Here is a 26,184-nt window from a genome sequence, read left to right as displayed (position 1 = left end):
ATAGCATGGACAGTACATGATACATGATTTAGTTTTTAAAATAAATTCAGTTTTTTCTCTCCTTTCCAAATTCCTTTATTTTTTCATTTACATACTGTTAAACTCTGTTTTAGTTTCTGTTTTAGTTTGTTTTATTTTCTGTTTTAGTTTGTTTTATTTTCTGTTTTATTTTCTGTTTTAGTTTCTGTTTTAGTTTGTTTTATTTTCGGTTTTAGTTTCTGTTTTAGCTGTTTTAGATTTGTCTAATCGAAAGCATGTGTAATTAAATGAAATCATGAAACTTAAACTTTTAATAAATTGTTCAATTGTGTAACAAAAATGCATTATAAAGGCCTTCTGAAATCATTTATATTTTTCTCAGAGTTTCAGTTAATACATTTATATATATATATATATATATATATATATATATATATATATATATATATATATATATATATATATATATATATATATATATATACACACACACACACACACACACACACACACACACACACACATCTCAACAAATTAATTCATTAAATTTTAGCTACTTAAAATGTAATAAGGTTTATTTTTGTTATTTTTATTTCATTTTTTTGCTTTCTTTATGGATTTATGATCTAATACAAATTAAACACTAGAAAATGTGTGTCTGAAACCCAAAACCAGCCTACTTTTTTTAGTGCCCTTATTTATCAATAATTCACAGGGATACAGAGCTAGATTTTAATTTGGTGAGGTATTTGCAGAAAGTTATTTGTTTTGAAGCTTTTCATTGATATGGTTTATTAAAGTGTGAAAAGTGATTTTTGCAGTATCTAGTGGCCTGGTAGTGTTTGTGGGCCGTAGGGCAGGCCTGCTTTCTGCTGTGTGGAATGTGTTTATGGGCCATCTCTTCCTGCAGTGCCTATATTACACACATTTTTGACCTGGGGTGAGGAGATCAGTAGCTGTTGACTGACTGAACACGCATTCATTAGCGATCTCAAGGAATGCTCCAGATTCTTCAAATGTCCGCGCAGCTTTGTTTGGCCCAATGCAAGTCTTTCTACAAAATAGTTTTTTGTACACATGTTTTTAGAGACCCAGAAATACACAAGGCATATCATTTAATGCTGTGAAATATAGTGAAAGTAGCTATGTTATTATAAAGCCCCAGTATGTTTTTTTTTTTTTTTTCACTGGCCTGCTAAGGACAAGTTGTCCAAAATATTCCCATACAGCGCAACATTTTTAGGTGTTTTCAACTCTCATATTCATTTTCCTCTATTCCTGTAGGATTACCAAGCCCCTGACCTTTGCTGACTGTGTTGGGGATGAGCTTCCTCTGGGCTGGGAGGTGGTGTATGACCAGCAGGTGGGCGTCTACTACATCGACCACATCAATAGTAAGTTCAGATTTCTGGTTTTGATTTTAAATGTTATATTTTATGCATCTGGCCCGTCTTGTCAGTTCTGTTAAACTAGAACTGTCAATAAAGTTGTATTCATTGCATAATTTGCTGATTAATTCAATGATTAGCAAATATCCACCTAAAACAATAATTGCTGAGAAAATCTCTAGGATTAAATGCAGAAGTTGATTAAAAACAATCAGTAGCATATAAGATCAGTGAATGGAAAGTAGCCCACATTTGTCATTTATTTATTTTAAAAGTTTTTATCCAAAAATAATAAATTAGTGCATTATTTGATGCAACATGAATAACCATGGCACAGTGTCCAAAAACTGTGGTAGTACTATTGTACTTTTTGTGTCTGTTGTTCTATCTATCATTTTGTCTTTCTCTTTCGTTCTGTCTGTCTGTCTATGGGTGGTTCTGTCTATCATTGTCTTTCGGTCTGTATGTCTGCCTATCATTTCATGTGTATATTGATTAGAGCTGCACAATTAATCTAATTTCTAATCGTGATTACAATGATGGGTGCCACAATTACATAATTGTTCAGTGGCAATTGATTGTTCAAAGTCCACTTATGTTATGCACGCTTAATAGGGGTGTAACGGTACGCAAAAATCACGGTTCGGTACATACCTCGGTTTTAAAGTCACGGTTCGGTTCATTTTTCGGTACAGTAAGGGAAAGAAATGCAAACATTAAACTGCAGGTTGTTTATTACTATACACTTTTTTAAATACTTTTTAATAAAATATATATAAAATAAAAATAAAAAAATACTGCTGCAAAGTTAGCTTTAACATTGCTTTTTGATGTTCCTCTCCACCAGAGACGACCCAGATAGAGAACCCTCGAACACAATGGCGTCAGGAGCAGGAGCGCATGTTAAAAGAGTACCTGGTGGTGGCACAGGAGGCTCTCAATGCCAAGAAAGAGATGTATCAGATCAAACAGCAAAGACTGGAGCTGGCACAGCAAGAGATGCAACTCTTCAACCAGCTCAATCAGGATGACAACCGTTCCATCACCAGCTGTGAGACATGCATCACATGATTCTCATGTCACTTTGATCACACCGCTGCTCACATCACACACACTGCTGATTCAGCCTTCTAACATTGCGCCGGTCTGTGAGTCATATTGTGTGAGGTTTCAATGAAGTCATTCTTACTCTGGCCTTACTTCAGTGTCACTCACTGGCTGCAGTCTATTTCTTTCCTCACTCATACTTCCATGGCCTCCTCCCTTCCTCCTCTAGTCCAGCTCACCCCTCCTTTTCCCTTCACCTTCCCCTCGCTTCCTGTCACCATTCATCAGTTCTGCTCTTACTTACTAAAACATTTCTACCCATTTATTTTATACTCATCACTTATACTCCAATGTACATGGTTTTGCTTAGCAAAAGTTTTAATTATAAAATATGAAGTGTGTTATTATTAACGGTATAGCCTTTAATGTTATTAATGTTAAAGGTATAGTTCACCCAAAAATGTAAATTCTGTCATCCATTCGCTCTCATGTCATTCCAAATCCATGAGTCTCTTTCTTCTGCTGAACACAAAAGAAGATATTTTAAAGAACAGTTGGTGGTAGACGTTGACTTCCATATGGCAAACATCACCAGTTTGGTTACACAAGAGTGAGGGAATGATGACAGAATTTAAATTTATATTTATATTAAAACTAATATCATTAAGGTTATTAAGAAGCAGTTTTTGTAACAATTATAAAGAAAATAGAACAAAACTCTGCCAAACAGTGGGGCTTTATTGTTGTTTTATTTACATTTTTTACTCTATGCAAACCAAAAAACATACAATTTCACCAAAAAACATTACATTTCAATTCAAACAAGGACATCAATTAATTATATATTTAATAGATTTTTCTGTGTTTTTAATGATTAATAATTCCTCTTAACTGCAAAATATGACCCTAACCAAATGAAAGCAAAAATCACCTGCAGTTTATTTGATATTTCTCTCTTTTTCACTTTTTCTATCTTTTAGCTTTAGCAAAAAAAAGTACTGTGGCAAAACAATGTGAAAGTGTTTTTATGACTGCTAAAAGACATGTAACATAAAATTACATTACATGTGTACATCAAAGAAAAAAAAAAAAACAGTTCTCTCTGCCAAAACCTTTTGGCAGATTTTGCTGGTCTTAACGTTTTATTTTATTCAGTTTACTTCAGTTGAGCCAAATACAGTTTTAGCGTTTTTAGCACATATAAATTGGAAAAAGATTATATAATCCATCCATAAATTGTATCACCATTACCATAGTCACAGAAGCTGGCATGGCGTTAAACACATGCAAATAAGCATCAAATAAAACAAATACACTAACAAAATGGTATAACCACGGTACTCTTTGGCAGACTGATTTCTTAGCTTGATATGTGAATAGTTCTGATTGGTTTGGATTTGAATGACTTATATGCACTGGCACCACATGAGCTTAATGTGATTTTAATGTGAGTTTAATAATGCTTTTTGACTAATATTTCTCTTTCATAGCTCACTCTGGTTCCTCTTCAAACGCAAAATATGACCCTGACCAAATCAAAGCGGAAATCGGCTGTAGGCGTGAGCGGGTAGGTCATTATCCTCAGAGAACAATGCCTCATATGTCAGGCCCAAAGGGGGAGGCAGGGGCCCCTCATGTGCTGTGTTGATTGTGTGTTTGTATGTGTGTGTTGAGGGGAGGTGTGTACATTTAGGAAGAAGAGGCCTAGGTTTGGGTTCACTGCAGTGTTTTTCTAGGGCAGAGCTTGTTAGGCCTCTATGAATTAGTGCAGTACTTCAGGAAGAGTTTGTCAGAAAGCTGGACTGTGGATGATAAATACTACCTCTAAATTTCTATTAAATCTGTCGTATTAGTTCATCCAAAGATAAGAATTCAAAAGTAGTTTTTTCATGTCTTGTCATTCCAAACCCAAACCATATTATTTATTTTTCATTGGAATACAGAAGTAGAAATTGAGACGAATATTTACACAGCTAGTTCATATTCATAGTGGCACTGCTTCAAGTTTGATTCTCGCATTTCATTCTGTTCCAATACTCAAATCAGTTAAGAAGAAATACACTACTGTTCAAACGTTTGGGGTCAGCAAGATGTTATTGAAAGAATTTGTTATGCTCACCAAGTTATATTACCAGTAAAAACAGTGAAATTGTGAAAGATTGCATTTTAAAACGAATTGTTTTCTATTTTAAATGGACCATTTGATGCGATTTCGATTTTTCCTTTCTCTTTGGAGTGTTACAAGCTCTTGGTGCATGAAGAAGATCTGTAAAGTTGCAACGAAATTCTTTATTAAAGTTAAGACTTCCGAAAGTAGATACATTTAGGAATCTTTAAGATTACTTTCAACAGAACAGCAAAGCATTTTATGGTTGTTCGGTCGCTTCTGAATCAGCTACTGTATTGTGTTTTGTTATTAGTTTAAGTATTTGACGTTGACTTATATTATCAATGTTGTGCAGCTTAATATTTTTCAGGATTATTCAATGAATAGAAAGTTCACAGAAAACAAATGTAACATAAATATCTTAATTGTTGGTTTTGATCAATTTGATGCATCTTTGCTGAAAAAAAGTATTCATTTTCTTTACAAATAACTGACAAAAAAACGTTTTAATGGTGGTGTATATAAGGAAAAAATGTTGCTCCAGTCACAGACTAATCTTAAGATGTTTTTTTTTTCATTATGAGATTTTTTGTATTCTTCTTTCGTGTTTGAAATGCAAATTTATGAATTTAGCAGATGCTTTTTTCCAAAGCGACTTACAGTGCATTCAGGCTAACAGTTTTTACCTAACATGTTTTCCCTGGAAATCGAACCCACAACCTTGCACTGCTAACGCAATACTCTACCACTTGAACCACAGGAGCATTTGTTTTATGAAACAAATGACAAAATGTGGGTTTAGCCTGACAATTTGTGAATCGTTTTTTAAAACACTTTTATCATAACTGATCAAAAAGTGTGAAATAAATGTTTCTTTTGCAAATAAGCTCTTTATTATGTCATATTTGGTCTACTATTGCCAGTCACGTACAGATCTGATGGTTTTCGCTATATATTGAATGACCCTACATTCCTCTATTGCGGTTTTGGGAGGGCTGTGTGTATGTGTGTGTTCAAGGTCGTTTTAAGTTCCTGTGTGTGTTGGGCGGGTCGGGAACAATTATACATGTCTCTGCTGATGTCCCAATTTTTTTTTTTTTTTTGCAATGGTGGCTCTGAAGGGAATCCCACTGTGTGTTTTGATGTGTATTGACTGAGTGGGTTTTGTGTCCACAGCTCTCCAGACTCAAACAGGAACTGGCTCAGATGAGACAGGAGCTGCAGTACAAGGAAATGGGAGTGGAGACCCTACAGGAGTGAGTTAAACTGCGTTGAACCCTTCCACAAATATAAAGCATGTGTAGTTTACAAATAGGCGATAACAAGCATCACTATCAGACCAACTATTGCTCATACTTAAGTTTAGGGGTTAGTATTAAAGTAATTTAATACTTAATAGAGATTTGCTGCTTCTTGTTTATTGATCAGATTTATGTTCTTAAACTGGTAGATTACAACTAGAAGGTCAAAAGTGATAGGATCTAATACCATAGAGAACTTGCTGACAACCACTCACATTTTTTTAGTGTATAAAATTGTATTGTAAAATTGTACTATTCCTCCCTGGCCCCAATCTTTTTTGTGATTTATGATACATGACCCCACCCTGTCTTTAGTTTATTTTCCTGCTTTGTCTTATGTTTCCTGTTTATTCATGTTTCTGTTTGTGTGTCCCTCTTGTTCGGGTAGTTTTCCTTTAACTAAAACATTTCCAGGTGTCCACAAACTTTGTTCCTTGAACATGTTCAGTGCGCACATCAAATGAGATGCAGCCTATGATGTCACTCTACATTTCAACATTTAAATTGATTGATTGCAGGATTTATTATTATTTATTTTTTTTGGTAGATTTTGGTTTATGCTTTGGTTCACAGAGGTTTATTTTTTTTGTCTACAATGGCAAAAATACAAAAATATTACAAATCATACATGAAAATATTACTAAATACTTCACAGTAGTTGGTTATGTTTTGAATGATGAGATACATTGATAAATTGAAAACATTTTGGGCTCATTAGGAGCTGCTCTTTAATAGTATAAAGTTATTATGGATATTTGTGTGAAAAATGAATAGACTACAAAACAAAGTTTAAATGGAGCCCTATGTTTAACATTTCAGCAAAATGAATTACTGAAGTTAATTTGGGTCTGCATTTTAAAAACGTACTCAAAGTGTGAAAATTATCAGTAGCTGTTTTGCTAGCACTCCGGTAATATTTTGCCAGAGTTCTTCATTTAGACAAAGCAGCCCTTATAGTTAGTATAGCTATCTGGAGCATTCAGGGCTAATTTCAGCCTTAATTTCAATATTATTCAGTTCAGTGGAGCAGCAAACCAAACAGTTACCAGATACCTAACTCAAAAAAATCCAAATGAATTACCTGCTCTGCAAATGTCTGACTAAATGTACTGTTCTACGTTTTTTCTTTGCTGAAATGGACTAAAATGGTATATGATAGCATTTAGGGTGCTGTGTTCTAAATAGCCAGTGGAGCTGTTCTGTAATGTTTGTGTAACATTTTTCATCAATTTAGATTTTTTTTAGAGGGATCCGGGAATGTGTTTGAGGAATTTTACCTAAACCCACAAAAAAACTTTGTGTGTGTCTGGAAAAGGAGACTCCACCTCAGGAAGAGGATGCACCAGTTAACTGTGGGTTGCCAAGGCAGGAAAAGCTCAATAAGCAGAGAAAGAGTGAGAGTTCAGAGGAGAGAGAGATAGAGAGAGAGAGAGAGAGAGAGAGAGGAGGGGTGGGAAGAGATGAGGAGGGGGGGAAAAGTGCTTGAAAGCATTTTGAAAAACACAGAGATATCTGGCAGTAAATTCCTCTCTCCTTCCTGCATCCCAGTGAGGGCCCTTATCTCTTAGATAGAACACAACTCTTCTTGCTCCCAGAATAACAAGATTAACTCTTTACTCAGCGTTATAAGAACTGAAACTCCCCCTTTACATGACTCATCAGAGCCTGGCGCCTCTGTTATTCCTTTTTGAAATTGTACTTTTTATTTGTTTTTTACTTTTTAAGTCAATCGTATGTTCAGTGGAGTCTTGGCATAATGTGTTACAAGTGTCGGAAACAGTCACTGTATTTTTAAACTTTACTATTGACACACCTTCCAAAGATGATGTTTTTGTAGAATCAAGTGATCGGGTTTTAAAATTCAGTGATGATTTGATTCGGCAAGTAAGCTTAAAATTGATGATCTTGTATCAACAGTAGCCTGAGATATTGTCAAAAACTGTTTGGTTGAGCCGACATTCTTTAAAATATCATATTGTGCGTTCACCAAAAGAAAGAAATTCATACAGGTATGTAAAAATGTGAGGGTAAGTAAATCCTTTTATGGGTGCACTATCCCTGAAACCCCTTATAGTTCCTAATAAGCCCACTGTAGTTAAACTGAATTGGTGAGGTTGAATAATTAAATTGAACTTTAATTAAAAATAATGACCATTGTGTCTTTATTTAGCACTGAGGTGGTCTTAAACAAGTAATAAACAAACGTCACATCATTCTTCTCCTTTCATCCTTACTTTTTCTCTTTCTAAATCTTAAGAACTAGCAGCGGGCATCTCTGTTCTGTGTCACCAGCCAGTCTTGGGCTGGGCAGATCCGTAGTAGCCTGGTAGACTCGAGTCCTGGTCAGGCAGGGCTGTGAAAGGTTGGAGGTCTGAAGGGGGGAAACAAAGCCCTGCTTGTGTGGAGAGGAAGAGGCAGGGCAGGGGAGCTGACAGTACCTGCTGTTAGAGGAGGGTGGCCTACAGGAAGTGGCCTATGGCAGGAGCACAGGCTCTACACCAGAGACACACTGATGTAAAAGACATGCTTTACGCCCGACTCTTGTGAACATACAGTAAACATTAATTTCAGCAACTTCAGGGTCATACATTTCATTTATTAGAGTTTTGTGTCCATTGGCGTCTGTATGAAGCTGAACATTCAATAGTATACTGAGAAACAAAACTTTTCATATTGCTTTCCTGTGCAAAGTGATGAACAATGAGGCATTGAAAGGCATTTTTACAACTTTTTTTAGCTAGTCAAGCTGGTTGTTTCTGTTTCTAGAATGGCATCCTGTTTCTATGTCCAGTATTTCAAGCATTACTCTCTGGAGGATATATATCCCACAGTGCTTTGGTGCTTTAGAAGGCAGACATTCCCCGACGGGAGGGTTTTAGTGCGGCGCTCTCCAGTTTCACTTGCCTAATTATTATGTCTTTGAGACTAGAAGCTGGTTTAAGTTAAAACAATATTATTCCAACCTGGCTAAATGGTTAACCAGTCTGTCATGCAGGTCAGCGAGGCAAGTTTTAATAAATCTGAGCTCACGTCTACCGCAGCCATCTCTAACAGTTTCTCTTTAAGAGAAATAGTCTCTCGCTTTAACATTCTCACACAACACTGTATGACTTAGATGGTGGTATATTAACTTTGTGTCAAGCAGTGATGTTGGCTTGGCTCTGGTGGAGTAACACCCTGTTTGGCGTAAACAAACTCTGATGTCATTGCTAGTTTGACTCTTTATAATTAGTTGAGCAGCATGAGGAGACAAGGTGAGATTTGTTTATGAACATACATATCAAGGTGCAGTCAGTGCACGTGCACAGTGCTACTTTACATTTAGATTCATATTTGCTGCAACAAATTGTTTTTAACAGGGAGTCACTTGAAATTATGGCATATGTCTAATGCTTGATTTGATCTACTAGACCTCCAATGTATTATTGTGTCAGAAAGAAACCTGTGTATTTGAATTTTCTGTTCTGTTCTTCTCTGTAATAACAATGGGTCACTGGACAGCATGTCATCAGATTAACAACATGGCTGATTGTTTTATTCTCTTGTGTGTTGACTTGAGCAGAATTGACCGGAAGATGTCCAGCAGTCAGACCAATTACAAATTAGATGAAGCACAGGCCATCTTCAGCGAGCTCCGCAGCATTAAAAAGGCCATCAGTACTGGCGAGAAGGAGAGGCAGGACCTCATCCAGGTCAGACAGACCCAAATCCAGCATCTTCATAGATTTTTTTTTCCTTGAAATGGAAAAGTGTATTTTTATATATTTTGTATTTTTAAACTCGTATACTTTTTTGAGTTGTTTTTTAATGTCAGTGTAACCGAAGTTAACACAAAAAGTAGTGTCATAAATGTACATAAATAAATGTAATTATAATTGATGAACTACATTTTTTGTTATTATTATTCTGTTCAGCTCTTTTCTGATGTGTAAAGCACTGTTCACACTAAGAACGATAACTATAAAGATAATTTTAAAGATAACGATATTAGCGTCCACACCAGTGAAAGATATCATCGGTTTATTCTAAGCGCACGCTGGTCTGCCACTTTTAATTCTCAAGCTTTTGATAGCAAGATTGATTCTGATTGGCTGTCAATATTTGTTATCATTTATCAGGTGGAAACAAATCGGTCTGAAAGTGATTCCAAGGATTTTGTTTCTCTGTGCCTTTTTCGTTATAGCTGTAGTGTGGACTCTGCTATTCTTTAATATTGAGAATGTATTTTTCGGATTACAAGTCGCACCTGAGTATAAGTCGCATCAGTCCAAATATACGTCATGACGAGGAAAAAACATATATAAGTCGCACTGTACTATAAATTGCATTTAATTAGAACCAAGAACCTATCTAAGTTTTCAGTGGCAGCTCTTTCGCGGCTGTAGAGGGTAATGTTTATTCTTGGTTGTTTTCTCTTGGTTCATGTCAAATTAATTTTGATAAATAAGTCACACCTGATTATAAGTCGCAGGACCAGCCAAACTATGGAAAAAAGTGCGACTTATAGTTCGGAAAATACGGCATATCTTTATCGTTATCGTACTTGGTGTGAACGGGGCTTAATACCCACTTTTCCTAATCCTGTTCAGAATTCTGCTACCCATTTTTTATTTATTCCTAATTAAAAATAAGTCATTTTTATTTCAGTGTAGTTTTAGTATCTCAAGTTAATCTAAATTTAAAATATCTGAACTCTCTAAAGGTTTTTATATTTTATATTATTTCAGTAAAAATGTAGTTTATTTCAAGTAGCAAAAGTTGGTTTTATGTTAGGTTTTAGTTTAGTACTGAATGCATCAATACTCTGAATAGACAGACATTGATACTGTATATCCCCTTGTATAGGAGTCATTTCAACACCTTCAGCTCTCTTTCAAATATCATTTATTTTAAGAGCTGCTGCCATCTTGTGGTTGGTCAAAAGTGATCAACTTGTGTTATGAACATCTCTTTAATTAGATATTCTTTTGTTGTGCACAGAGCCTGGCCAAGCTGACTCTGAACTTCTGTGACTCTATTAATGAGGTGGCCAACAGTGCAAACACCCTCGGAGACTCCTGTAGTGTACAACAATACACAGACACTGGCTGCCAGACTGAGCTGATGGGAGAGGTTTGTCAGGATTTGGGTTCTGTTTCTGTCCGTGTTGTTGCTTTACAACTGAAATGTCTGTTGTTGTTGTTTTTTTTACATTATAATATGATATTTACAATCATCTATGCTCGGTAATATATAATAGTATTTTCTCTCTTATAGTTTGGCACCCAGGAGTCATCAGTTCTTGCTGACAGAGTCAAACTTAGTTGGCAGTATGAAGAGGCTAAGAAAAAGTAAGTGGACTTGAAAATATGCAATGTATGACTGTAATGAACAACAGACTTAAATCATACTGCATAACAGTCTGGTTCTGAAGGTAAAAATCACATTTATTTTCTGTACAGAGAAATAGATTTTTTGAATAACCTATAAACCCTTTAAGAAATAGCTGATATTAGCCCTTAGAGTGTTAAAAGTTAGTATATATGTATGTATATAAAGTATGTACATAATACAAAAGTCACTGTGATTTCAGCATCTTAAAAAAAAAAATCAGTGTTTTTGGTTTGATGATATAATCTGCAGTGCATCATAGAATGTGTAATGCATTTTTCTCTTCAGTTATCAAATACATTTGCTTCAAATTTTAGTTATTATTTTTATATTGGAGTTGGTTGGTCTGGTTCAAGGCTTAGATCTTTTTGAGGAATGTTTTAGATCTCCAAGCGGAAAAAAAAATGAATGGAACACTTTTTCTGGATCTAGGGCTGGTGAAAAAGTAAGTGGTCACTGTAGCATTTCTGTGCAGTTGCTTGCTTATTCTGAATTTTTATTCTTTTGCTATATGACATTGTTAGGTGGTTACTAGGGTGTTCTGGATGGTTGTTAGGTGGTCAGATACTGGTTCAAGATGAAATGGCCCACCTCTGTATGATATCCTGGTTACTTGATATACATAGAATCGTATGTTATTGTAAGAATGTCCTCTTATTTTTCATTTACTTTGCAAAAATAATTCATATAGTATCACACCTCCCAATATCACCTGACTTCGATCATGTGATTTCAAGGAGCCAAAGTAGTAGACTGTGGAAGTTCTACTGAGCCTGGCTGTGATTCCTGAAAGTATAGTCATGTGCCTCTTCTCATGTAATAATGTTTCTTCTACTTCACAGTTGATTTTAGTGGTTTGTATTAAAGTAGAGTGATGGATTGATGTGGCATACATTGCATTTGAAGTCTTCTGTATATTTGAGGAGGAAATAATGCTGTGGCTTTTGGCCTCTGTGTTGCAACAGTGGCGCCATGCAAACCTTTTTACAAGATGCATGTTTCCATGGAAACAGAGCTGGCCAGGTATGACATCAGAGAGAGAAAGTGAGGAGGGAAAGGGGGGAAAAAGTGAGTTGGGAGAGGAAAAGCCGTGGAAACTTGCATGCTCTTTGACTGAGTCACAATATCTGAACCCAAAAAGGGCAGAAACACAATTTCTCATGTCAGACATAACGCTGCAGTCTCTGGCTGTTCTGTAATGTTTTCACCAGCATTTTTACATCCTCACACACATACTCAATATTACATGCAACTATTCCTGTATGCCATTGTTATTTTACTTTTTTTTTTTTTTTCAGTTTTGAAAATAAATTAGTTGAAAGATCCAATAAAAACAGTCATATTGTGAACTATTACAATTTAAAGTTTTATATTTTCATATATTGTTTAAATGTTTTCAGTGTCACATGATCCTTCAGGAATCTTTCTAATATGCAACTTGCTGCTGAAGAAACATTAATTAGCTAATTTATGAATTCTTATTTTTATATAAAGCAGTTGCGGCGCTTAATATTGTGAGAACCATGAAACTTTTTTTTTTTTCTTTTAGAACTTTGATAAATAGAAGGTTCAAAAGAGCAGTTTTATTGAATAAAAAAAAATTGACCTTAAAATAGAGTGTGACCAAATTTATTTAATACTAATTATAGACGTGCATGTCTGAATACATACTAGGGCTGCACGATATTGGGAAAAAATTACTTTGCAATATTTTATTTTTCTGTGATATATATTGCGATATAAAATCTAATCTAATTTTTTCTTACAAACAAGAATGGGTTGAGCACACTTACATTCTCATTTTAAATGATTTAAACATCGACACCATCGTGTCAATTGATTAATATGCGTGAGGGAGAGAGAGAGAGCAAGACAGCGCTTGTGTTGTTTGTAGACGGTGAGCGTGAGGCCGGGGCTCTCTCTCTCCCTCTGTCTCTCTCTCTCTCTCTCTCTCTCGCGTGCTCTCTCTCACGCTCTCTCTCTCTTGTGCTCTCTCTCCTCTCTCGCGCTCTCTTTCCTCTCTCGCGCTCTCTCTCTCACACGCGCTCTCTCTCTCTTTCTTAAAAACACATGCAAATGATAAACTTTCACTCTATGATGGTTAAGCTGTTCAATTAATCCGTGAATCACATTCGACAAGGGCCGGGGATCAGCTGGCCCATACAGTTAATGAATAACGGATCAACTATGACAGCCTACATCGCACATCCTGCGATGTGATTATCGTGGATTCGTACATCACAATATCGATGCTTAAACAACACATCGTTCAGCCATCAGCCATTCAATACATACATCATGTCTTTTCCTAATTTCTTTGATTTACTCTTGCACGTATATGCTTACAGACATTAAAATTGATCCCTTGTTGTCTCTCTTTCAGGATGACTGGTATTCAGCATCAGTTGGCCCAGTTGGACGGCGAGAGCTGGTCTGGACATGCAGAGGCCGATCGGGATTGGGACTGTCTGCAGCTGCTGCGGGAGAAGGAGGCTCTGCTCCAGGAGATCACTCTACTTAGCCAGCAGCAGCACTCCCCAGAAACGCTCGTCCAGCTGCAGGAGGAGAAACACAGGCTGGAGGAGGAGGTGCAGAAAGCCCAGAGTGTCCAGAGTCTGGGAGCCAATCAGAGGTCTGCTTTATTTCTTCATACAGTCATGTCTACGGAATAGAGTCGATTTATTAGATAGGTTTTGTGGATGTTTAGCATGTGTAGTGTCTCCGTTTGTGAATTCTGAGGGGCTAGTTGGAAGGTCCTGTAGAACAAGTTAGACCAAAGAAACGTTGCACTAGCATGTCAATAAAGAAAAGCCTGTCCCATAAACATAATATACCTCCACTCAAAACATGGTGGTAGAATTATGTATTTGTTATCTGGAAATCTTGCAAACAAAATAGTTCAGTTAAAGTTTTGTAAATGCCCGCAGTGGTAAATAAGGGTGCCCTCATTTCCCCACTGAGCAAAGCAAATGTGCTTATTCCAGCTCTGATCTGCTCATTATGAGCGTCTTATATCTGAGACCTCAGCGGAGACATATATCGGTCATTCTGTCATATTACGTCAGAATACATATCGGCTTCCATATCCCACCTGCATTTTTTTTTATGTTATGGATATTTATCAATTTTCTTTGTGATATTAGGAGCCATAAAATGGTAGAATGTGAAATCTATATTAATGGTATTGAATGGTATAATTCCTATACTATGATATTCTTCTTCCACAGACTCGCTTAAATCATTTCCAGCTTTGCGCAATGAACAGTTGAACAATTGACAAATAGACTTGCATTTGTGATAGTTTATGATTCTGTGACATCAAGCAGACGTAAAATGGTTAGTTAAAACTGACTGTGCGAATGAAATGGTGTGTGAAATCATAATGTATCTTAATGTGTGTGTGTTGTGTAGGATATTACAGCAGGAGAAGAGGAATGTACTTATGAAGCAACTTGAGGAAGCCACCCGTATCACCACCTATCTACACTCTCAGCTGAAGAGGTATCACACACCGCCTGAACACCCTCATACAAACTTGATCAAGAGGAATAAATCATTGCTGGGGCTGCCAGTTTGACACACATAATTGAGTATAATAATAAACTGATAAAAGTAATAAAATATATAATACAATAATATAATTTCTAACAATAAATAATAATAAAAAATATAATTTAAAATATAGTTAATTGTGATAAATGAATGTCAGATTGACATTCCTCTTTTCTGAAGCCTGTTTTTATCTGCTGCAATAATGTCATGAATTATTATCCGTTGGTGTTTTTCTTGGCAAGTGTTGATCAGTATATAGAGTGATTGTTGGTGACTAATTTGATCAACCAGGATGTCCAGTTGTGTGATTAGATGTTTTTAAATCAATTGACAGCACTGTGGATTTAGGGCTGTCAAACAATTTATTGCATACGAAATAAAAGTTTGTTTTTACATAATTTATACAGTACAGACCAAAAGTTTGGACATACCTTCTCATTCAAAGATTTTTCTTTATTTTGATGACTATGAAAGTCACACTAAAGGCATCAAAACTATGAATTAACTCGTGGAATTATATACATAACAAAAAAGTGTGAAACAACTGAAAATATGTCTTTTGTAAGGTTCTTCGAAGTAGCCACCGTTTGCTTTGATTACTGCTTTGCACACTCTTGGCATTTTCTTGATGAGCTTCAAGAGGTAGTCACCTGAAATGGTCTTCCAACAGTCTTGAAGGAGTTCCCCGAGAGATGCTTAGCACTTGTTGGCCCTTTTGCCTTCAGTCTGTGGTCCAGCTCACCCCTAAACCATCTCCATTGGGTTCAGGTCCGGTGACTAGCACAGCACCCCATCACTCTCCTTATTGGTCAAATAGCCCTTACACAGCCTGGAGGTGTGTTTGGGGTCATTGTCCTGTTGAAAAATAAACCAAACCAGATGGAATAGCATGCCGCTGCAAGATGCTGTGGTAGACATGCTGGTTCAGTATGCCTTCAATTTTGAATAAATCCCCAACAGTGTCACCAGCAAAGCACCCCCACACGATCACACCTCCTCCTCCATGCTTCACGGTGGGATCCAGGCATGTAGAGTCCGTCCGTTCACCTTTTCTGCGTTGCACAAAGACACGGTGGTTGGAACCAAAGATCTCAAATTTGGACTCATCAGACCAAAGCACAAATTTCCACTGGTCTAATGTCCATTCCTTGTGTTCTATAGCCCAAACAAGTCTCTTCTGCTTGTTGCCTTTCTTTAGCAGTGGTTTCCTAGCAGATATTCTACCATGAAGGCCTGATTCACACAGTCTCCTCTTAACAGTTGTTCTAGAGATGTGTCTGCTGCTAGAACTCCGTGTGCCATTGACCTGGTCTCTAATCTGAGCTGCTGTTAACCTGTGATTTTTTGTTTTTGTTTTTTGTGATGGTTTTTGTGACTGCATGTGGGGACACTTCAAAGTTTTCCCAATTTTTCGGACTGACTGACCTTCATTTCTTAAAGTAAAGATGGCCACTCGTTTTCCTGTACTTAGCTGCTTTTTTCTTGCCATAATACAAATTCTAACAGTCTATTCAGTAGGACTATCAGCTGTGTATCCACCTGACTTCTGCACAACACAACTGATGGTCCCAACCCCATTTATAAGGCAAGAAATCACACTTATTAAACCTGACAGGGCACACCTGTGAAGTTAAAACCATTTCAGGTGAGTACCTCTTGAAGCTCATCAAGAGAATGCCAAGAGTGTGCAAAGCAGTAATCAAAGCAAAAGGAAGCTACTTTGAAGAACCTAGAATATGACATATTTTCAGTTGTTTCACACTTTTTTGTTGTTATGTATATAATTCCACCTGTGTTAATTCATAGTTTTGATGCCTTCAGTGTGAATCTACAATTTTCATATTCATGAAAATAAAGAAAACTCTTTGAATGAGAAGGTGTCCAAACTTTTGGTCTGAACTATATATATGTGTGTGTGTGCATGCTGTGTATATTTATTATGTATTTATAAATACAAATACAAAATGACCATTTCTCTCTCTGTGTGCAGCCTATCAGCCAGTAATCTGACGGTGTCCTCCAGCAGCAGCCGTGGCTCTTTAGCCTCCAGTCGTGGCTCTCTGGCATCCAGCCGTGGTTCTCTCAGCTCTGTCAGCTTCACCGACATCTATGGCCTGCCCCAGTATGAACGAACAGAAGGCAGCTGTGATGTTCTGGACCCGTCTTTCCGCTACCTTCTCCCCTTAGAGACCCACAGCAGGGACGGTTCAGCCTTCGGGCCAAAGCGGTCCCATGACACACCACAGTCTCTCACATCTCTCTCCTCACGGTCCTCGCTTTCCTCGCTCTCCCCTCCCAGCTCCCCCATGGACACCCCCTACCACTCGGCCCCACAGGACTGCCCTCTGGCCCAGATGACAGAGGAGTACATGGAGGTGGCCAGCAGGGGTCTGCTGGCTGAAGGACTACGGAATCAGACTCAATCCCAGCAGCACACTACTCTTCCTGGGGAAGGGGAAATGGGAATCACAGCCTCTGCACACCTCCTGGAGGGGAAGAGCCATAGAGATGGAGTTCTTCAAGGAACGCAAAGCTCCACAGGTGATGAATAGCAACATGGAAATTTTAAATGACTGATCAGTCGATTAAAAAAATTTAATTGCAGTCAATCTCATATTTTTCATAGTTGGCGTGTTAAGCCATTTAGTTCGACAGAAAAATAAATAAAATGTTACAATTGTGCATTTAAAATGTGTAGAACTAATGTTTAGAAACAGTTTTTTTTTTAAACAATGATGTCAAATTGAATAAAGGTATAAAATATACAGCTTAAAAATGTGATCACACTGTTCTGATGTTAAAAATTATTTGCATTTTCTTTTTTTTGTTGTGCGTATATATGCGTCTCTGTGTAGGAGTGACCCTGCGCTGTAAAAGTGCAAGTAGGACCAGCAGAAGAGCGAGACGAGTGTCTGCCGGAGTAAATGAAGATGTTTTGGCAACAGACAGTGGGGTGTTTGAAGCCTGGAGCAGAAGGTGAGAGACGATTCGGCAATAAAGAGGTTTCATGACCACCAAAGCTGCATAATAGAATTATTTCTGAAGGAACATTATTTATATTTTAAAATATATTCAAATAAAAAATATTGATTTGAAATGTTAATATTTCACAGTATTAACGTTACAAAGAAATGCTGCCTTGCTGAGCATAAGAGACTTCTTTCAAAAAGAGAAATCATTTTTACAAACCCCAAACGTTGAATGATAGTATATATAGTTTAATAGTTGTTTGTGTGTTATTAATGTTATTAAATATTCATAAATGTCTGAATGTCTCTTTCCAGTAGGACAGAGGACTCAGAAGAAGTCAGTTTTCCTCCAGATGTCCCAGCCTCAGATCCAGTTCAGATTCAGATTGGTCTTCTGTAAGCACCACACGCTCTCATATCTCATTTCTCATCATAACAAACAGTACCAAGTCACTCTGGACCATTAATCTGCTTGTTCATTCCCTTTGGGCTATTCTTTTACAGATATGATTCGAATGGCGTGTTTTTGCTGCTGCATGTCCTTCAGATGAGAAATTTAAGCAAGGCCACCATTAGAGATGGATGCAAAGTGTAAGTAGTCCCATCAGCTTTCCATTCATCCATAATCCTCCTCTACTACAGTTCTGCAGAGACAAATTATAGTCATGTACAGACAACCAAGTTCACGAGTAGCGTTCTGTCCTCAGATTTGTGAAGGTTCATGTTCTCCCGGTGGGCTCCGGTCGGCCCTGCACATATTACTGCTGTAAGGCCCAGGAGCCTCAATCTCTTCTCAGCTTTAATGAGGGCTTCCGAATCCCTCTGAGCGCTGGAGGCCCCGGGGCCCATGCGTTACACTTAAACCTCTGCGCTGTAGGACCAACCGCCCAGGAGGAGCTACTGGTCAGACTACAATTCACTCAAATCTTTATTAACCTTTTTAGCAATGGAACATTTTCTATGCAGATACAAATTAGGACTAGTTTGGACCCCACTGAATGCAAAAAAAAGCATTTAAAGTTGTTGAAACAAGTTTTTTTTTTTTTTTTTTTTTTTGCTTTAGTGTTTATGTTGTTCATGCTTGTTTGCTGTGAGATGGTAAACTGACCTGTATCTGTTTGTGGCTCAGGGCTCTGCGCAGGTCTCGCTGGCAGACTGTGCAGGCAGCACTGAAATGATCTTCCAGTGGCTTAAAGTACATATCCAGAACACAGAGAACCACAGACCTGAGCACAGCCGCCTCAGTCAACCCAGCTGCATCATGTATGAAGAGGAGAACGAAGGCAAGCTTGAGGTGAGATCACTGGAGATGTTCCTTCCTCTGGCTAAAGCGTTATCAGAGATTACTTAAGATCCACTAAAGATCTCTCTCTTTAATGAACAGTAATTACATTCATTTCCCTTGCTGACCCTCAACTGCCATTTTGCTTTAAAGAAATAGTTAGCTCCAACATTCAAATTTTTGATATTAGTTACTCACACTCATGGTGTTTGTGACATGCAGAGAATTTGTTCATTTGTCCATGATTTGCGTCTCTAAACAGACGGGTCACTCATGACATGCATTTGAAAAAAAATATGCACCAACTATGGAGGGGCATTTTTGCCAATTTCACATTTCGATCATCGATAGGTTTCAAAAACACTGCAGTGGTAATAATGAAGATATCTGAAGACTGGTTCGACATTGAATGTAAAAAAAAATAAATATGACATGAAAACCTGTGTATGAAAACATGAACACATGATTAGAAAACTGTTAGATTCCGATTATGATGCTGCAAAGTTATTAAAAAAGAAGCATCTCAAAAGGAAGAGCTGCCTGAGGTGAAGTTGTGACTGTATGCCAATAAACTGAAGGCCGTTCTAAGACATATTCTTGATATTAATCAGATAACTTTGATGCATAACATAAATGTAACATTACAACTTGTATCTGCACAAAAGGATGCAAATGCCAGTGAACCTAAAGTTATGCACTGTTAGGGTTGTGAAAAGGTGCAAAATATCCAGTAAATTTCGTAAACATTCCAGAAATTTTGGAAACTTTCCTGGATTTTTGGGAATCTTCCAGAGATTTTTGGAAAGTCCCTATGCACACCGTGATGTGCTTTTATATAAGCGCACTGAAACATGGGAAGGGAAAGCAGACAGAATTTACTATAGATATGATTCCTGAATTCGCCTGCACATTTTTGAAGCCATACAAAGTACGAAAATAGTTTTAATTAAAGTATGGCTACTTTTGAACAAATATGATGAAAAAGCACTGCTGCATTATTATAACATCAGTAGCCTATTTAAAAAAAAAAAGAAACATCAAAAAGCATTATGACAGTCTAAAATAACTGCATTGCATTTGAGCATGGAACACTGGTAATATGCAGTGCATTCAGCATGTTAATAAATGTTAATATCACAATGCATCCTATATTAGATTAATCAGATGTGTGTGTAGCTAACCCAGACATCACTACATGACTTCGAAGCCATGCTACGTCTATAGTTCAGACTGCATGCTGTGTCCCGCTAAACAATCAGAGCTCAGGGTTCTCCCTGAAGTGCTGCTATAACCAATCAGATTTGTATTTTGTATTTTTTTTTTTCCACAATCATTGTTTTTTTTTATGATCATTTGTTGCTGTCACAGCCGAGTACTCGATCACTGTTGCACATCCCTAGTACCATTCATATACTCATAACAAAATATGAATGAAAAAATATAATGATTATGTGCACGGATCAATAATTTATAATAAACACGATTATATATAATTTAAAAAATCGAAGTATTGTCATGTTTGATGTCATTGACTTTAAAGTCTCCTACGAGATTTCTGACAAGGTCTATAATTTATTGTTTTAAAGCACAGAAATTGAGACAGCCATAAATATGAATATTGCAACTAGGGATGTCAACGATTAATCGATGATCGATTAATTGTCGATAAGAGATGCAATCGATTAAGGCTATCGATGGTCGGTTAACCGATTCAATGTTGGGCTGCGTGCGGCTCATGCGCACTCAACACGTCCGAGCGGCTGTGAGTGACGGTGACGATATATAAAAGCATCATCATTCATTCACAATGTACAAATTAAGCTTTTAATGTGATTTAAACTTTAAAGTACATTAAAATAGAAACAACATAAAAGTTCTTCAACATTAAATGCAATAGAAATGTAGTTACTAATCATTTCATCAGATAACTGTTTTATATCGTGCGCTTTGCAGGGCTGCGGGACACAGTGACAGGACAGGTAGTCTATTCATTCCTACGAATTATTAATGTGGCAATTGTCCATGTTTCATTAATTTTGTTCCCTAAATAACCCATGATTTAAGTGAAATAAGGGAACAAATTAATAAATCGAACGAATTCTTAATTCATGAAATCTTTAATTTCCCTTCCCATGTTTACCACAGTAAGAGATGCGAAAACAGTTATTAAAATCGAAAGATAATAAAATTAGATAATGAAATTAGAGGGTTAGACGATGAAGATTTATGAAAAGAAACAATGCCTAAATATACTGAATTTGTGGAAATTCGTGACCAACCGGCAAACCAGAACAAAGCCGCGTAAATGAAGACTATGGGGTCCAAAAGCATAGTCGCGATTTAACATTTTCCAGTTAACCTATTATTCCTCTAATAAACAAAGCTTTTATACCACACTTGTCATAATCAGATCTTATCATTTCTAAATAAATAATTGCTGAATTCAAAACAGCGATTAATAGGCGCTGTGACCGACACATTCCTGGAGCATTCACTGATGTCACTAAACGGTGACGCCGAGCATCGTTCACAAGTTTCTGCATGGACCTGACTAGGGCACAGGTTCTAAGCCCTGGGACAAAATGGGATGCTTTAAGGAAAATTTATAGCCTACTAAGTAATAGGCCCAACATAAAAATAACAATTTGTTTTCATGTTTTTTTTTTTTTTTTTTAATAGGCTATGCGAAATATATCCGACTTAAATAGGCTAATTAAGATTAACGGATTTAAAACAGAAGTGTGGGCGCTCCATAAGTTCACAAAAAAAAAAAAAAATGACAAAGCATTCTGTTTGTTTGCTTTATTTTACAAGAGCACAAATCTTCTGTTTTTATTGTGAGTGTGCACAAATGAAAGTAAACACTTTTGCGGAAAATATCTTTTTTTTTTAATGTCTCAGCTGTTTCGATCGCCCCGGAGCCTGCTGCACACGTATATTCTAGCGATTCAAACTTACATCGCAGTCTGTTCATTATCAAAATAAAATGTCAACTAAACATTAAAAGGTTACACTGGTCAGTTTAAATAGACCGTATTATACCGGTCCACTCTGCTGTTATGCCAAGGACGTTTTTGCTCAAATGAAGAGGATCATCTTTTCCGTCTATATGCGAATGCGTGTTAAGTACAAGCCTAGTTTACATTATAAATAATAGTTTAACATTCAAATACATTGCGAATATGGAAACATTTCGATTTGTGCCGAATGACACATGAGCAATAACCTCCAAATAAATCTAGCCAAAGCCGCGCTCGCTCATCCTCGTCTGCACGCATGCACTGTCACGATCTAATGCGCTGTATGCCGGATTTTTAAAAATCTGACATTTTCTAGGACAGAATCCAGCAGGATCAAATTAATGTGAGCAACTGTGTTTTGGTGCAGCAGCGCCGATGTAGTTCACTTAATGTGCAGCGCAGTCACACGCACTCCACATTTCGGATAATTTTATACAATAATGTCAGTTGAAAACATTGCAATTGTGCTTTAAAATACAACAACGAGCACCACAAAACCATTTAAAGAGGCGCGTTCAGCGTTCTCCGTGCGGGATTGGAAACGGTCAACAAAGTAAAATGACCTCAAAAGTATGGCGCGCTCTCTTCATTTTATCAAATGATCATAATCGCATCTATTCATTTTATAATCCTGCTACTAGCATTTTATTCAGACTAAAACCTCTTTAATTCAAGTGAGAAAGCGTTTTTTGTGTGTGTGTGGCTTTTGCACATCCTGTCATACCGCTGACTGCGTGCCTGCAATAGACGCATTTTGCAGTATTATGGTTAACGATTAATCGATTAATTGATCGTTAATTTAAACGACGATCGATCATGGAAATAATCGAAATTTGACATCCCTAATTGCAACTTACTGTTTTTTTATCGTTTTTTTATATAATAATATACTTTTTAATATTATAGTTCAGTAGTGTTATTTCAATAGTATTATTTAGTCTTCATTCATTATATGTGTAGAATTTTATTTTTAATTAATATATTACTGTTAATAAAAAAAATTATTAATATTATTATCATTATATACTGAATGGGGACAATTCTAATGGCATATATAAATATAAAAAAAATGTATTCCGATGTTTATAAAGATCTCAACAACAAACATAACAATGTTTTGATGGTTCCAATTTTATACACTTTACAGGAGAAATCAGTCTACAAAAAGTTGTTGTCTGTAAATATTTAGTTAAAATAACACACGCACACAAATTAAACACAGCATCTGCCTGTTTTCGTGTAGGTGTCTGTGGTGACTCGTTTGGAAGAGATGAAGAAAGAGTTACAGAGGAGTAAAGAGAAGCTGGAAAGGAAGGAAGAGCAAGGAGAAGCCGTTTCTGAGAGGTCCACACACTCACTGCCTTTCTATAAAGCTTTCAGCTTATGCCTGTAAGTGCACTCATTTCAGATGATGTGTGTGATGTAGGAGTTGGCAGGCTGAGTCCGTGGACAGCGGCTGCAGTAACAGTACAGCGTTTGTCCTTCCCTGTCCTGAGAGTCTTTGCGGTGAAGGCATCTGCGTGACCTCTGGGAGACGCAGTCTCCAGCCTGCAGAGAGGAATCCAATAGTAAAGGTACTGTGAAGTCATAGCGACTGTATGATTCTCCTTCTATAGAACTGAAAAGATGTTCTTTAGCAAAAATAAAGAAAAGATCCTAAATGCTCTGGTTTGTCTAAGGTTCTTTAATAAGTAATTACTAAAAATGTTTTGCTTACCCACAGAGGATGTTTAAACATTACTTTCTGTTGTAATTGACATCATAAAAAAAATATATTATATATATATATATATTTGTTGAGATTAACACTGCTGGTCAGAGGTTTTGGGTCAGTAAGCTTTTTAAAGTCTTTAATGCTCAATTTGTTTGATTAAAAATGAAATACTAAAAAGATACATTTTCAGCAGTGATTTTAGAGTCATGTCATTCTCCCAAAATCATTCTTTCATTCTAGTTAGTGATTTGATGCTCAAGAATTTCTGATTATTTTCATCAATGCTGACAAGTGTTGACAACATTTCTGGAAAATCAAAAACATTTTGATAAATTTAATGTAGCACTGTTGAATAAAACTTGCTTTGCAGAAGAACATTGAACTATAAAACAGATCACTAAACACATTTAAATTGCGTGTTTTAGGTGGACAAGGCAACCAACACAGAGGGTGTGTTTCCAGAGCCAATGAGAATGCGGCCGAAAGAAAGGCCAGGCCGCTGGGGTCACAGCTCACCGTTCATGCGCAGCAGCACAATAGTCAGATCTCAGACGTTTTCACCTGGAGCGCGCAGTCAGTATGTCTGTAGGGTAAGCAGAAAACACCAAAGTCTTTAATATTACAGTAACAATGTTTCATGATCACAATAGCCCCAAAAATGTTCTCCATATTGCATTACTACATTGTTGTGTAATGATATGTAAAACATTTTGTGGCTTGATTCAATATATTTATTAATCAAGTAAATAAAAAATGAATAGACTCAAAGCAGATTATATGATCAGAACAAAATAAATGATAATGATGGATGATTTTCTGCATCAATAACAAACCCCTTCCCTGATGTTTTCCTTCCTTCACAGTTGTACAGAAGTGACAGTGATAGCTCTACTCTACCAAAGAAATCCCCCTTTATCAGAAACACTCTAGAGCGACGAACCCTGCGATATAAACAGGTTGGAATATTTTATTATTTACTGTATTTACTGTGGAAGTGTACTTACAGTACGTGTCGATGTCATGTGACCGCAGCAGTCCCACCGCTCGTCTCTGGCTGAGCAGCCCACACGTACCTCTCTGGACCTGGAGCTGGACCTTCAGGCCTGCCGTACACGACAGAGGCAGCTGAGCGAGGAGCTGACCGCTCTGAGGGAGCTCAAACTGCGGCTGGAGGAGCCCATGCAGGGGCCCCGAGGCACCGTGGACCTCCCTCATTGGGCTCTGCGGGATGAGCGTTTCCGAAACCTGCTACGTGAAGCCCAGAGACAGGTACTGCCCATTTACATCTCTTTAAAGGCATAGTTCACCAAAAAAATTAAAAAGTTATCATCATTTACTCACCAATGTAGAATGTATTATATAATAATATTGTATTATGTAGAATACAAAAGAAGCTATTTTGAACATTGCTAGTAATCACACAGTTGATGGTCCCCATTGACTTCCATAGTATTTCTTTCCCTACTATGGAAGTCAATGGGTACCAACCACTGTTTGGTTCTTCGAAAATCTTCAAAATGTCTGTGTTGAACATAAGAAAGAAACTTATACAGGTTTGGAATGACATAAAATTGTGTAAATAATGATAAAATGTTTATTTTTGGGTGAACTATTCCTTTAATGTATTCACTCTGACACAAGTTTTTTTATTAATTTGGTAACACTTTAGCTTGACATAAATGCATTGAACCTTTACAACATTTACTCATCTAGGTTCATTTCTACATGTGTTTACAAATTGTTTAAATGTAGCTATTACTATATTATAAATTAACATCAATTAACAAAGAACAATTTTGTTCTTATAAATTAATCCGAGTAGCTTAATTGCTTAATAAAAATTCAGTGTCAACAAATTTTATCTACTCTAAAATGTTAACTTTCATTTAACACTACCATTCAAAAGACACTAAAATATACATGAAAAAGGTAATGCAAAATATTATGACAATTTAGATTAGACGATTCACAATAAATATTTATTAACTGTCACTTTAGATAAATTTAGTGCAGCTTTGCTAAATAAGTGTAGAAAAGCTTCTTGACCCCCAACATTATAATAATTTAACCTTAGTTAGTATATGTGACCATGGCCCACAAAACCAGTCTTGCATGTAATTTTTTTATAATAACTCAAAAGCTGAATAAATAAGCTTTCCATTTATGTATAGTTTATTAAGATCGGATCATATTTGGCTGAGATACAACTATTTGTAAATCTGGAATCCGAGGGTGCAAAAAAATCCAAATACAGAGAAAATCGACTTTAAAGTTGTCCAAATTATAATTGATGATTTCTTCCTCTCTCACAGACCAAGCAGACTAGACAGGAGCAGAGGCAGGAGGAAGCTGCTGAGAGGAGGTTGCGAAAGGCCTCAAAAGAGGTTTTACAAATGAGGGGCCAGAGCCACAAAGAGCCCCTCCCTGTGCAGACCTTCAAGTGAGTGGTCTCCTA

General features: G+C 36.8%; 1 protein-coding gene across 3 annotated transcripts in view; it reads left to right on the top strand.

The window, feature by feature from the left end:
* Window positions 1-26,184, top strand: part of wwc3 (WWC family member 3) — a 55,211-nt gene that overhangs the window by 28,120 nt on the left and 907 nt on the right. The window contains exons 2-22 of one of the 3 annotated variants that reach the window (XM_052559112.1): window positions 1,264-1,373; window positions 2,215-2,418; window positions 3,905-3,981; window positions 5,698-5,777; window positions 9,385-9,514; window positions 10,803-10,934; window positions 11,079-11,152; window positions 13,576-13,824; window positions 14,604-14,693; window positions 16,735-17,285; window positions 17,600-17,720; window positions 18,032-18,109; window positions 18,218-18,304; window positions 18,421-18,616; window positions 18,843-19,007; window positions 23,259-23,359; window positions 23,442-23,589; window positions 24,155-24,319; window positions 24,593-24,685; window positions 24,762-24,998; window positions 26,042-26,169. In XM_052559112.1, coding sequence (XP_052415072.1) covers window positions 1,264-1,373; window positions 2,215-2,418; window positions 3,905-3,981; window positions 5,698-5,777; window positions 9,385-9,514; window positions 10,803-10,934; window positions 11,079-11,152; window positions 13,576-13,824; window positions 14,604-14,693; window positions 16,735-17,285; window positions 17,600-17,720; window positions 18,032-18,109; window positions 18,218-18,304; window positions 18,421-18,616; window positions 18,843-19,007; window positions 23,259-23,359; window positions 23,442-23,589; window positions 24,155-24,319; window positions 24,593-24,685; window positions 24,762-24,998; window positions 26,042-26,169 — 3,216 coding nt within the window. Of the gene's footprint in view, window positions 1-1,263; window positions 1,374-2,214; window positions 2,419-3,904; window positions 3,982-5,697; window positions 5,778-9,384; window positions 9,515-10,802; window positions 10,935-11,078; window positions 11,153-13,575; window positions 13,825-14,603; window positions 14,694-16,734; window positions 17,286-17,599; window positions 17,721-18,028; window positions 18,110-18,217; window positions 18,305-18,420; window positions 18,617-18,842; window positions 19,008-23,258; window positions 23,360-23,441; window positions 23,590-24,154; window positions 24,320-24,592; window positions 24,686-24,761; window positions 24,999-26,041; window positions 26,170-26,184 lie in introns of all 3 variants that reach the window. The other 2 variants (XM_052559113.1, XM_052559111.1) reach the window with 2 other exon arrangements.

Source organism: Carassius gibelio, chromosome B6 (genome assembly GCF_023724105.1).
Source record: "Carassius gibelio isolate Cgi1373 ecotype wild population from Czech Republic chromosome B6, carGib1.2-hapl.c, whole genome shotgun sequence".
Lineage (NCBI taxonomy): Eukaryota > Metazoa > Chordata > Actinopteri > Cypriniformes > Cyprinidae > Carassius > Carassius gibelio.
The sequence above is the reverse complement of the archived record's forward strand: the minus strand, read 5'-3'. Positions and strand labels throughout refer to the sequence as shown.